This window comes from Triturus cristatus, chromosome 2_1, assembly GCF_964204655.1.
Source record: "Triturus cristatus chromosome 2_1, aTriCri1.1, whole genome shotgun sequence".
Lineage (NCBI taxonomy): Eukaryota > Metazoa > Chordata > Amphibia > Caudata > Salamandridae > Triturus > Triturus cristatus.
Genome location: NC_140581.1, coordinates 83,825,714 through 83,840,064, shown reverse-complemented (window position 1 = coordinate 83,840,064; position 14,351 = coordinate 83,825,714). Strand labels below are relative to the sequence as shown.

Here is a 14,351-nt window from a genome sequence, read left to right as displayed (position 1 = left end):
TTTCAGTAGATACCACAAGTTGTCTTCTACTCCTTCCTCCAAAAAAGATATCCAAAATAAAAAAAGAAATAAGACATATCCTAAAACTTCAGAGTTTTCCCCTAAGAGAACTAGCCAGATTACTAGGTCTCCTTTCCTCCTCGATACAAGCCATCTTCCCAGGACCTCTAAATTACCGCGCACTTCAGAGGGTAAAGGCAAGGTCCCTTCAATCGGGCCTTTGGTACGGAGACCTTATCTCTCTAGACCAGGAGGCCAAGGTAGAACTGACCTGGTGGTTAGACAACCTAGAGGCATGGAATGGGAAAGCAATTTTTGGCTCAACTCCAGAATTCGTTTTAGAATCAGATGCCAGCCTTCAGGGCTGGGGAGCATGCTTTCAAGGCCAGAACACTGGTGGAATTTGGTCTCTGGAAGAATCCTTACATCATATAAATTTTTGGGAATTGACAGCTGGTCTTTACGCCCTGATGAGTTTCAAACATTTCATTCAGGGCAGGTCTATCATCCTAAAAATGGACAATATCTCCGCCGTCGCCTACATAAATCGACTAGGTGGAACCAAATCTGCCGACCTATCCAATCTTGCCAAGAAACTTTGGATGTTCTGCTTGGAACACAAAATCGCCTTAAGAGCCGAATATCTCCCAGGCAAATCCAATGTATCGGCAGACTGGAACTCAAGATTCCTTCTGGACTTCAGCGATTGGAAACTCAATGTCTCCGTCTTCAATTCCCTCAACATTTCCTGGGGACCTCTAGATTTAGACCTCTTTGCCAGCAGACTAACCTTCCAAATCGTGAATTATTACAGTTGGATGCCAGACCCGGGTGCTCTGGCAGTGAATGCCTTCCTCCAACCTTGGCAAGGCAGAAACAACTACGCCTTTCCCCCCTTTTCCATGATTCAAAGAGTGCTTCAGAAAATCAGACTCCACCTATGCTCAATCGTGTTAATCACTCCCTTCTGGCCCTCTCAAGCCTGGTTCCCAACTGCCCTAGAAATGAGCTACGACCTTCCATTCCTAATTCCCTTCCTTGCGGACCTTCTTACAGACATAGATGGTCATCTTCACCCCATGGTTTAATCAGGGAAACTGAACCTTCTTGCTTGGAGAGTGTCAGGAGATCCAATGATCTCTCAGGACTTTCGTCAACAGCTTCAACTCTCCTTGGCGAATCTTGGGCCCCTGGCACACACTACCGATACAACAACATTTGGAAATCTTGGGTTCGTTGGTGCTTGGAAAGGAATCTGGATTCCGTTCAAGCACCTATCGTTGACATAATCAATTTTCTAGTGGAACAATTTGAAAGAGGCCTTAGTTATAGATCTATCAATTGTTATAGATCTGCCATTTCCGCTGGCCACTCCCTCGTCAACGGTAAGACTATTGGTAAAAACGCAATTATTTGCAGGGTCCTTAAAAGTATTAGACTCAGAAGACCTCCTAGACCCAGATATCAATCCCTCTGGGATGTTAACCTAATCCTTGACCTTTTTTCAGATTGGCCCATTAATACTCTCTTAGACAATAAAAAACTTTCTATTAAACTGGCTACCTTACTTTGCTTAATCTCCTGTCGTAGAGTCTCTGATGTCAAGGCTCTGGAGATATCTAATAGATCTTATAACATGTTTGGAGTAAACTTTGAGCTCTTCAGAAGAACAAAGACCATGTCCAATTCTATTTTTTACCCTCGTTTTGATGATTATCCCAAACTCTGTGTGGTTGACTGTATGAAAGAATACGACTCTAGAATGAATTCTCTTCGACCTCCTACTGCGAACCAGTTGCTCATCTCCTTCGTTAAACCACACAACCCTGTTTCTTCCAGTTCTATCTCTAGATGGGTTAAAATTGTGATGAACCTAGCAGGTATCGACCTTAATATTTTTAAACCACACTCTATCAGAGGCGCTATGGCCAGTAAGTCTTTCTGGTCCGGAGGTAAGTTGGACGATATCCTCAAGGCTGCTGATTGGTCTAATGCTCGGACCTTTGCTCATCATTACTGTAAACCTATCCCGCATGTATCTGACGTAGTATTACAAAGCTACCAACAAGCATAATGGTAGCCTCCGGTCTTGTAATGAAATTGCGATTCTCCTATTAACATGACCAGAGAATCTGGATTTCATTAAAGACACGGAGGCTAACATTATCCCCCCCTCCTCTTTCCCTTTGGAGGTTGTTATGCTTCTATAAGAAATTAATCTAATGTTTATTATTCAATTATATAGATATTGTTGACTTGACATTTTCTTCATGCTTTTTATACATTGTTGTTTGACATCAGTCTTTTGCTCTTGTTATACTTGCACTAATTCTCTCTTTATTGCAGATGCTCTCTAAAGAATTTTCGGATTAGAGTTTTTTTTTCTTCTTCTCCATCTTCGGTGTGTCCTTCCTTCTATGACGTCCTTCGTTTCATCAAGACGTTTCTTCTTCATTTACTAAAGTTCAAAGGATTTTAACGAACTTATCCTGTTTTTTTCGCGATTTAAAAGAGGCAGAATACTGTGGGCTCATGCCTTTTACTGTTGTTAATGTTCTATTTGGAATACTTCCTTTGTGATGTATGCGGCTGTCCTGGTGACGCAATTAAAAGTGTAAGCATAATGTTAGCCTCCGTGTCTTTAATGAAATCCAGATTCTCTGGTCATGTTAATAGGAGAATCGCAATTTCATAATAAAAACAGAGCTTTGGACTATATCATTTCCCGCTGAAAGGCAATATATCTCTCCATGTGTTCCCATACCTGGCCTATCACGCAGTTTGGTGCTTACTTTTTTTCCATGTTAAAGGACAGTAGATGTTTCAGCGCCCAGGCTAATGCGCTGCACAGCTAAACACATATAAGGTCCCAAAACATAAGAAGCTATAAAGAGCAATATGCGCCCGTTACCTCTGAAGGATGTCAAGCCTGACTGACCCTGTTGGAGAGCATGGTCCGTCCTTTATGACTGACACACAGCTCCCATCTTGGCCTTCTACAACCTCCCTTGTAAAGCTCTTCGAGGCACCTAGCAGTCACCATCAGCACTACACTCATAACATATATATCAGGGATTTGTACGAAACTAACCCCTCTACTAAAGACTAGAGAGCATAATGATTACATGCAGAACATTCTACAATTATTTATTTTATTTTTTTATTTTGCAGACTTTATATAGTGCGAAATTGACCCGAATCGGGTATCAGAGCGCTTTACACAGCACCAGTTGCGTTACATGAGGACACATTCATTTTTGTTAGGCACTGGGGACAATAAGTGATTTGCCCAGAATCACAGGATGTTCAGCGTCATTGCCAAGACTCGAACCCAGTTCCCCAGATTCGAGGTCCAGCGCCCCTAGCCGTTAGGCCAACTCCTCTCCCCAATGAAACAATAAAATGCCATTTACCCTCCATGAGAGATTGGGGCGCAGGCTAATAAAATATTTCTGGCAACTCAAATTCTGGATTATAGTGTTAACTACTTCATGTTCATTGGGCTTCTAAGGGGTAGGAAGGGAATATAATATAGTTATTTACGTACATATCAATGCAATATAATACAACATAACACAATGTACCTGAGAGTCACACAGATTTCAACCCCTCTGGTGCTGCATCCTGAATATGTTATCAAGACAGGATGCAGGGTTGAAATATGTTTCCCTTGCCACAGGAGGTCGGATTTTAAGCGGGCATACAACAGACGTCGGGCAGATCATCTGTAGCATGCCATTGCAGATGCTAAAATGTCGTAAAATACAGTGTAAAATGTTTTTATTTCTTACACATGTTCCAATTTTTTTTACAGACACAACAAACAACCTAAACACTGGGACTCCAGCAAGCAAAGGTGACAGAATCGTTACAGAGGCCCCGAACATCGACCAGAATGCAAAAACGGATGGTAGGTTTACAGGAACTCACTGCTCACCTAACCGAGCCTCCGTGCCACGTCAGTGACGTTGTAAAACATGAACACGGTGGTAAGGGATTCCCCCAGATACCATGACATGCCCTGCAGTGTAACACGTTCGCAAAGCCACATAGAAACGACATCCCCTTTTTCTTGTCTCCGTGGCCCTGTTCGAGATTCTTGGCCCCATTTTAGCATTTCAGTTATTATTGGTCAAGTACTGTACCTCTAAATTAATATTCAGACCTGGTAATAAGTGATGCAGCAAATGTACATATTTCTGCAAATAATATATGACAATAGAACACAGAGAAATGAAAAGTTCAACACATTAACATTATGCAAAATGTTCGAGTAGAAAAGGTAAAGAATGTGTCACACACAATGGTCTACAGTTCGCTCCATTCGTTTCACACAGCGCCAAGATGGGGCTCTGGACACTATCTCTCCAGGCACAGGCAGCGCGTGCTCCACCGGTGCAATCGCACGATAAATGAGTCTGTGGGCCAGGACCCCTGGCAGCTGAACCTTTCCTCACGTCTAGTCAAGTGTGAAAATAAAGGAGGATGAAGGCAGCTTCACAGCCACTCCCTGGCATTGCCCACTGTAGGGAGGAATAGGGTGTCTTTTGTCAACACTTCCTGACATTTCCTTCACCCCACCCCCTGTCTCTGCCCCACAGTAGCACGTGCTCATATAGTCTGAGCACTCAGCTGCCTGGTCTTACTTCTGCAGGATAATCCCAGTGGTAAGTCAAGGGCTTCTTCAGCATCTTTTGATATCTGGCATGGATGCCCACCACCAGCCCTAAAGCGCTAACACAAGTCAGAACCATCATATACTCAAAGTAACCGCTGCAGGACGAAGACTGAGACGATTACTATTGGACAGGCACATGTATATTTATGGTCTCTGGACCATTCTCCCAGACTCATAAATAAGAGCACAGCCACCCCCCCACACACAGTTATACTCATACACCACTGGAGCCCTTAGATGCGCGAGTACACACACACACACACACACACACACACGCACGCACACGCACACACACACACACACACACACACACTGTCATAACCAGTGTGAGCCCTTAGATGAACACACACACACAGATATACTCATATACCGGTGTGAGCCCTTAAATGTGTGTGTATACACACACACACACATGTGCTGGAAATGGGGTCCTTGTTTACAAGCACCTTGCACTGCCGGTACGTCACTTTTTCCCATATTAGAAGTGGCGCAACAGTGGCGCAAGAGGTTTGTAAATAAACCCTGGGATCTCTAGTTGGCAGTGGTTTGCACACTCTCCAAGTAGCGACCCTCACGCTAGTCAGGGTAAGGGAGTCACACAGCTAACTACTGCTCCCTCCCTTGTTAGCTTGGCTCAAGCAGTCAGGCTTATCTCAGAGGCAATGTGTGAATGCATTTGCACATACACACACAGTAACACAATGAAAACACTGCAAAATGAGTCTACACCAGTTTAGAAAAATAGCCAATATTTATCTGAATAAAACAAGACTGAAATAAAAAAAAATCCAACATACACAAGCAAAGATATCACTTTTCAAAGGTTAAGCAAATGTAGTCCAAAGAAATCTATAGATGGGTCACTTTTAGCACAAAGGAAGTGATTAGGATGGCAGGTGGACTTTAGCCTGCCATGCGGTGGTCCCGCCAACCCAATGATGATGCGACCGCCACCTCGGCGGTCGCATCTGGCATTACAGCAGCAGCACCCGCCGCAATGCCAAATTGCCATGTTGTGCCTTTTCATGCACAACGTGGCAGGCACCGCGCGGTGCCTGCCACCTTGTGCATGGAAATGGAGGGGGGTACGCCCAAGTGCACCCTCCCCTAACCCCCCCGGGGGCCCGCAACAGGCCCCCAAAGCAAATTCCCACCAGCCTTTCCATGGCGACATCGCTGCCATGGAAAGGCCTTAAAAGACACACATTCTAATATGGATGGCGGTGCCTGCTAGGCACCGCCACCATATTGTGATCAAAGTCTGCCCGGCCGGCAATCGGAACGATTGCCGACCGGTGGAAAAGTGGCAGACGCACTTTGCGTCTGCCGCATATTGTAATAGCGGAGGGGTAAATCAGGTTGCGATGGCGGGCGGATCTCCACCGCCGGGCCGGCAGTGGCGATTCGCATGCCATAGTAATCTGCCCCAAAGTACCTAGGATGCGTCAAAATTCAAAGACGAAAACAGGCGCAGGGAAGATGAGGCGCCGGAACAACAAAGCCACGTGTTGGTTCCTTACTGCCAGGTAAGGTGATGCATCGGTTACTCACTGCTACACAGGTGAGGTGATGCGTCGGTTCCTTACTATCATGGGAGTTGATGCATCGTTTCCTTACTGGAAGGGCAGGTGATGCGTCTATCCAGACACCCAGCATCGGGTCTTACTGGTGGGCGACCTCGATGCAGAAATCAGTGCCCAGGGAAAATCCAGATGCACAGTGTCAATGTGGCAGCAGCAAAGCAGGCACTGCGTCAATTTCACACCCGCAAACCAGGCGTTACTTCAATTCTTCAGCTGCAAAGCAGGGACTGTATTGGAGTCAGAGCGGGTGCCACAGATGTCAGTGACACGGTGCTCGGCTGCGGTGATTTTTCAGCTAGACTGCAGGCGATGCATCAATTCTTTGGCTTCACAGCAGTAATGCATTGATTTTTCAGCCACATGGTAGTGTCGCATTAAGAAAATGGCCCTCTAGTAGCATTTGATTTACAGGCCCTGGGCACAAAGTAAGGACTCCGCTCAAGGGGGGTTTTCACTCCTTCTTTATTGAAGACTCCAGTGCAACAGTATCACCCCGCATTCCAGGTATCAAACAGGCCTGACGCGTTTCGGATGACCTGCATCTTTGTTCACAGGCAAAATGATTCAGGAAACAGCCAGCACGTTGACAAACTACTGCTTTTAATATAAGTTCCACCCCAGTGGGCATAGGCAAAAGTGCCTGCTGGTCTTTGCAATTCAAACAAAGATCGTCCCATGTGGGTGTTGCCGGTCCTGATAAATTACATCAATGCCTACCCCAGTGGGTTTGGTATGGGGCATGAACCTGATCCAGCGGGTTACCAACCTCAGGTACTCCAACACCATATACTGACCTGGGCCTATAAACACACACACAGTCGCATTGGCTAGTAAATGCCACTGGGGGGCAATTTTTATAAATGCCTTTTATGAGATTAATTACCTGTCAGATTTAACGAATCTTTCACTGATCAAAAAGTTCTTTCCTCTGGTCAATGGACCTTTTAGTTCAACTAGTTGATGGTGAAAAGGCATCAGTGTTATTTATATTCCTTACCATTCTGAAATAACCGCAGACTCTGGAGAAGTTTTAAATGTTTATCTAGTTAAATCATGTGAGCCAAACAAGAATACAGTACAAACTCCATTTCTCCAGGGAAGAAACGTCAATTAATTCTTTACTCTGTCACCTATAGTAAATTGATATTTCACAATGACAATACTTCAGAATGGAGAGGATAGAGAGAGCAGTACAATGGCATACTACACAGAATTATAGTTACCTTGAATGGTGTGGAAACCAACGCCTTGGCCAAGGAGCTGGGAGGGTCCCTGGGAAAGATCAGGTGACAAAAACATCAGGACAGGAATCAGGACAGGATAGATGACCTCTTCTAGATACGACGCCTTTGTTGCACCCCTCTCTGACACTATTTTCTACCTCGATTCTTCCGCGATCTTTTTCTAACCATTTGCCTTATTTTCCCTCCTCGATTCTTCCGTGATGTTCTTCTAATTAATTAGCTTAAATTCTAATTCTGCAAATCCCGGTCACTCAGCATCTCGGCAACAAGAGCTTAACTAACTAACTAAACTCCCTCAATGATATCGTTCTAATGGCATGTACCAGCCCTTAATGTTTCAGTTTCATGGAAGCCCTAATTTTGATTGGACAGGCAAATGATGGGATGATCATCACACCATGCTAAGTTTTAATAATTTTCTTTGGTTCCTTGTTTAATGTTCCCGCCCCTTAATTATTATTCCCAAGCCTAATTTCCCATCCATATTCACATCTTTATCAGTCAAATGTATACTTTTGATATTCATTTCTTTTCAGTTCTCAGGATGTCCATTAAGTTCCCAGGCCATGTAGCGATGATGGCCCTGGACGGGTTTCAAGTTCTACATCACGGCTTCCCGATTTGTCATTACTGCGCCTGCATGAGGGGTCACTTGTGACATGGACTTCTGTCTCACTCGGCGGTCCAATTACGAACTAATAGAAAAGTAAAAAAAAAATGTATTAATTTCAGAAAAAATGATTTCACTGTATACCACCTATCTTTACTCTAATCCCATTTACTTATAATAGCTCTCCCGCATGAGCATTTAGTATATAGCATGTTTTAGTTTCAGCAAGGCAGATGCTTAGCATGTGAGCTTACAAGCAGCCATATTAGATGCTTATGAGCAGCTGCAGAAAATTCCCTCCAAGCGAAAGACCATCTTACTGCATAGATGCAGTTGACGCATGCCCAGTACAGTTTCCTGCGTTAGTAGCCATTTTAAGTCTCACTTGGGTTACTTGTTAGTAAAACACGTATGCAAGCTTCATCTTGCTCAAATTGTAATGAGGTGCATGTTAATTTACACAATACTTTATTAATACAGTGTATGAGGTGTATGAGAGGATTGCATCCGAGCAAGTCTCTTTTATATGAGTCCTTGCTCCATCAATCCATCTGGTGTGCCATCACAAAATTACCCATCACCAAAACCAGATGCAACTTTACCACATCTCAATTCCCTTGCTAGTCTTTTTAGTTTTATCATCTTTTTGCATAGCTCGCCTTTCATTTCTTCTAATTGAATTTCTTCATACTTTCTTTTCTTTCTCTTTTCATTTACTTCATATCTCTTTCTTTTTCTGCAACATTTGTGCCATGTCATTATAGCTAAGACTATTATTATTATTCCAAGTATAGGTAATATAATTTGACCTACAAGACCTTTGCCTGTATTAGTAAACCAAGTTCCTATTGAAGTAAGACTATTTGTTAATTAATTTCTTCCATACACTATTAACTTCCAGTGGTTTCAAATTTTCTTCCAGTTTCGAAATATTTTTAATGTACCCTCTAATTTCAACACTTTTATCAGGAATATAAGTGAACAATGTTGCGCTTTCAGCATTTTGCAGACTCCGCCCTCTTTTGCCAATAATACATCAAGAGCAAGTCGATTTTGCAAAACCATTGATCTAATTGCAACCATTTCTGTATTGATCATCAAAAATCCTCCAGCAGTGTCAGTCGATAGACGATCAACCACTGTAGATAACTGACAAATCTTACATGAATTTAGAATGACTCCCACTGAAGTTATCAATCCAAGGTATCAATGCACTAAATATGTCACCTACTATTTCTGAAAAACTAGCTCTTTTCTTACGTGTTTGTTCACTTGTGTTTTCATTGCTTCCAGTGATTCTTTTTACATGATAGACTTTAGGGAATACTATTCCAAAACAGCAACTCCCATACCATCGTGCAGGCAGCCTAAAATAAGCTTTATTCCCACACACATAATAGACTCCAGGAAATACTGGATCTGTTCCCCCTTTTAGTTCCCATCCTCCGATTACCAAAAAGTTATGTTCACATTCACTGGAACCAATAAATACATTGTTTTAGTCAGTCTTTAATCTATGGAGGCATATCTTGCCTTTCTTCTCAAAATCTAGGGACTTCGCAGCATGAGTCTTGCCAGCTGTATACATTTCCTCTTTCGAAACACATTGAGGAATCTGAGGTTTCTTTTCAGAAGCCTTTCTTTGGAAGTCCTATCTCCTTTCCTCCACTAAACTCAAAAATATCTTTTCTTCTTCATGTAATAAACATGTTAGATTGTTTTTGTGTGCTTCTGCTATATCTATTGTCTTCATAGTTAAGAAATATTCCCCATAAACTGTGCATCTTTAGTACTAAGAACCGGATTCATACTCTTACGAATAGGAACCTCTGAAAAGATCACATCTACGTTAGAATAATAATACTTTAAAATTCCTGTCTTATAAAATAAGCTTGATAAAATACTACATGAAATACCATATGTTAATGGTAAATGGTGATATGTGACACCTTCTGCTACTGATGCTGGTAATTTCATACATACATAACAATCACTAACCTCCATAGTGTCTACCTACAGAACTAATAACTTTGTGAATACATTTAAAGCAGTGTCGTTATTCGTCACAGTGTGATGTAAGTTTACCTCATCTGGTGCTTCTGATTCTATTCTATTTCCTTTTATGTTAGCTACCTTTCCATTAATGTCTGTCTTATTTTTCTTTGCTGTTACCATCAAATAAGGGATGGCTATTACTAATGCTAACCAGAATATGAGTACTAAAAATATGCTACATATACATATTCTACAACATTTCTTTATACAATTTCGTTTTGGTCTTCCAGTAACCCTATCATCAGCCATTTTAGTTCAAGAATTTTTCTCTTCTTTTCTTTGCTCTATTTTATGACTTTTATTTATTTGATCTTCAAGGAGGTCTCACTTCTCCCTCATCAATCTGTTCAACATTTAATTCTTCGTCACTTTCTTAATTCAAATCTAGATTTTCAAAGTCTTCAAGAATCACATAGGTCCAATCAGGACCTTTTAACTTATTGATCAAAATTTGCAGTCTTTGACTCCTTCGCCAGGGTTTTGCAATCAATTCCCTAGACTGACTAGAGATTTCATTTACTTGTTCAGTTTCTTCCCTTATTGTCTTTAAGTGATATTTTAATCTTTTAACACCACCTGGCCAATTATCACCTTTTCTGACCTTTTTGGCTTGTACTGCACTTTCAATTTCCTCGTCTCTATCAAGTATTCTTTTATTTTCGCTATGTTGTGGCACAATTTGATTATCTTCGTCTTCAGAGTCCCTCTCTATCTGTCTTTGTTCAGGGCTTATTTTTGTGACATCATCTGCCTGAACGTGTTCTTCTTCCTCTATCTGGTCCTGCTCAGGTCTAATTTCGACTTGTTCTTCTTACGGAACTTGTTCTTCTGATCCTAACTGGTCCTGCTCAGGTCTTACTGCACTTTGTTTTTCTGCAGTATGAACGTGTTCTTCTAATCCTGACTGTCCCTCCTCATATACGTGAATGTTTTGATTCACCTCTGTCTGAGTATATTTTTCTCTCCTTGTCTGGTCCTGGTCAGGGTCTCCAACAGTTTCATTCACCCTTTACTGAGCTTGCTCTTCTACCCCTGTCTGATCCTCACTAGTTTCCTGCCTTTCTAGTCTTGTTCTGCTTCTCGTTTTAATAATCACTTCAGGTATGTCAACCACTGGTATCCAGTCTTTTTGACTTGTGCTTGGTTGTTCCTGATCAGCTACTTCAGGATCTGTTATTCTAGATCCTTCAGCTGCACAACCTTCAGCAGCCTCAACTGCAGGAGTTAATTGAGGTCCCTCTTCGCCAGGAGCTGGAAATCTTTTGGTATGACTGGCATGGATCCAGTTAGGTATACCTGCACATTTCACTGCTGTTGTTGTGACCAGTATAACCTGATGTGGCTTATCCCACCTGGGTGCTAGGCACGACTCTCAGGCGTGATTCTTCACCACCACCCAGTCTCTGGAATTCAGATCATGTGCTTGATTCAACTGCCTGGCAACCTTTGTCTTCTCCAACCCGAAGAGAAGCAGAACGCACTAGGTCAGCCAATCCATTACAATAGTCTAACACCAGATCATCAGTTATATTCAACAGTTTGTGTCCAGGTGTAAATGCTTGTCTTATTGCTCTTCCCATAAGAATTTCATGGGGACTCAAACCTGTGTTTCTGTCAGGAATACTTCTGTGTCCCATCAGGACAAGAGGAAATTAATCTGGCTATTCCAGTAAATTGGCTGCACACACTTTTGCCAGTCTTGTTTTGATTGTGCTATTAATTTGTTCCACCACTCCAGAAGCCTCTGGGCGATAAGAACAGTGCAGTTTTTGTTCAATTTTAAATGCTTCACAGATTAATCGAATTATTTCATTATTAAAATGAGATCCTCTATCTGATTCCAAAGTTACTGGAAAACCAAACCGCGGTATTAGCTCCCTCAACAGCAGTTTGGCAACTGTTATGCTATCATTCCTCCTAGTAGGGTATGCCTCCACCCACCGGGAAAACAAACAAACAATAACAAGGACATACTTCAATCCCCAGCAGGGTGGTAATTGTATGAAATCCACCTGCAACCTTACATATGGTCCATCTGCTTTTCCAATTCTTCCCCAACTGACCACTGTTTTCCTGCCTGGATGTATTTGTTAAACCAAAGGGGATGATGGACGGAGTGTTGAACAATGCAAGCACTCACCCCCAGTCAACTGATCTGGGTTTAATCCATCATCATTCTTTAGCTCACTCCGCCACCCCAGTTCAGACATGGCCATATGCAAATCAGTCTGACCCTGTGCCTCATGGGAACAGTCCAGCCCGAACTGCCAAGCCATGTCTTCCCTGGACCGGAAACAAGCATCTTGGGACCGGTTTCGGGTTCATAACCCTCCTCAGCCAGGCTATCTTGAATCCAGTGGCAAAGTGAGCAAGGGACCCACATCTGGGCATACCCTGCCAACTTAGGGCGAACAAAGCAAAACCAAAGGGGATGAAGGACGGAGTGTTGAACAATGGAAGCACTCACCGCCAGTCAACTGATCTGGGTTTAATCCATCATCATTCTTTAGTTCACTCCAACACCCCAGTTCAGACATGGCCATATGCAAATCAGTCTGACCCTGTGCCTCATGGGAACAGTCCAGCCCGAACTGCCAAGCCATGTCTTCCCTGGACCAGAAACAAGCATCCTGGGACCGTTTCGGGTTCATAACCCTCCTCAGCCAGGCTATCTTGAATCCAGTGGCAAAGTGAGCAAGGGACCCACATCTGGGCATACCCTGCCAGCTTAGTGCGAACAAAGCAAAACCAAAGGGGATGATGGACAGAGTGTTGAACAATGCAAGCACTCACACCCAGTCAACTGATCTGGGTTTAATCCATCATCATTCTTTAGCTCACTCCGCCACCCCAGTTCAGACATGGCCATATGCAAATCAGTCTGACCCTGTGCCTCATGGGAACAGTCCAGCCCGAACTGCCAAGCCATGTCTTCCCTGGACCGGAAACAAGCATCCTGGGACCGGTTTCGGGTTCATAACCCTCCTCAGCCAGGCTATCTTGAATCCAGTGGCAAAGTGAGCAAGGGACCCACATCTGGGCATACCCTGCCAACTTAGGGCGAACAAAGCAAAACCAAAGGGGAAGATGGACGGAGTGTTGAACAATGCAAGCACTCACCCCCAGTCAACTGATCTGGGTTTAATCCATCATCATTCTTTAGCTCACTCCTCCACCCCAGTTCAGACATGGCCATATGCAAATCAGTCTGACCCTGTGCCTCATGGGAACAGTCCAGCCCAAACTGCCAAGCCATGTCTTCCCTGGACCAGAAACAAGCATCCTGGGACCGGTTTCGGGTTCATAACCCTCCTCAGCCAGGCTATCTTGAATCCAGTGGCAAAGTGAGCAAGGGACCCACATCTGGGCATACCCTGCCAACTTAGGGCGAAAAAAGCAAAACCAAAGGGGATGATGGATGGAGTGTTGAAAAATGCAAGCACTCACCCCCAGTCAACTGATCTGGGTTTAATCCATCATCATTATTTTGCTCACTCCGTATTTGTTGACAGGTTAAACATCGCTGGCAATGGATCTCTGCGACAGCCCTAAATTCAGACTATACCAATCTTGTCTAAAGAGCCTGATCACGGCATCCCTGCCTACATGTGTGTCCCCATGATACATCCTGGCCATTTGTGAAAGCAAACAATCTGGCATTACTGGCCTACCATCTAGATAAATCCATACATCATCTTCTGTTCTCCTCTGGCATCCTACTTTTATCCACTCTTCCCTTTCACTCACTTCTACTTCATCCTGCAGTTGTCTTACTTCCTCTCATGTTTCTATTCCTGAGAGTAGCATAAGTTGGCATTTGATTCCACTTGTTTCAATTTTCCTGTTTAGTTCCATTTTATTCCTGGCACAGTACTGGGCAACTTGGTCAGCATATCGATTACCAGCTACCACATAGTCATCTCCTGACTGATGAACAGCACACTTGGCCACTTCTTTTGGCAATTGTATTGCTTCCAACATTTCTTTCACAAATGTTCCATTTTTAATTGGGGATCCTGAAGAAGTCATGAAATCCCTCTGCATCCAGAGCTGGCCAAAGTCATGCACAACCCCGTAACCATACTGGCTATCAGTGTAAATGGTTACTTTCCAATTTTTTCCCACTTTTGCATGCTTGAATTAAAGCTATCAATTCGGCTACTTGTGCAGACTTGACTCCG

General features: G+C 43.2%; 1 protein-coding gene across 2 annotated transcripts in view; it reads left to right on the top strand.

Annotated features, from left to right (window-relative positions):
* LOC146863792 (receptor-type tyrosine-protein phosphatase kappa-like) overlaps window positions 1–14,351 on the top strand; it is a 1,244,093-nt gene that overhangs the window by 114,587 nt on the left and 1,115,155 nt on the right. For both annotated transcript variants that reach the window (XM_085628087.1, XM_085628078.1), the window contains exon 2: window positions 3,815–3,910. In XM_085628087.1, coding sequence (XP_085484213.1) covers window positions 3,815–3,910 — 96 coding nt within the window. The remainder of the gene's footprint in view (window positions 1–3,814; window positions 3,911–14,351) is intronic.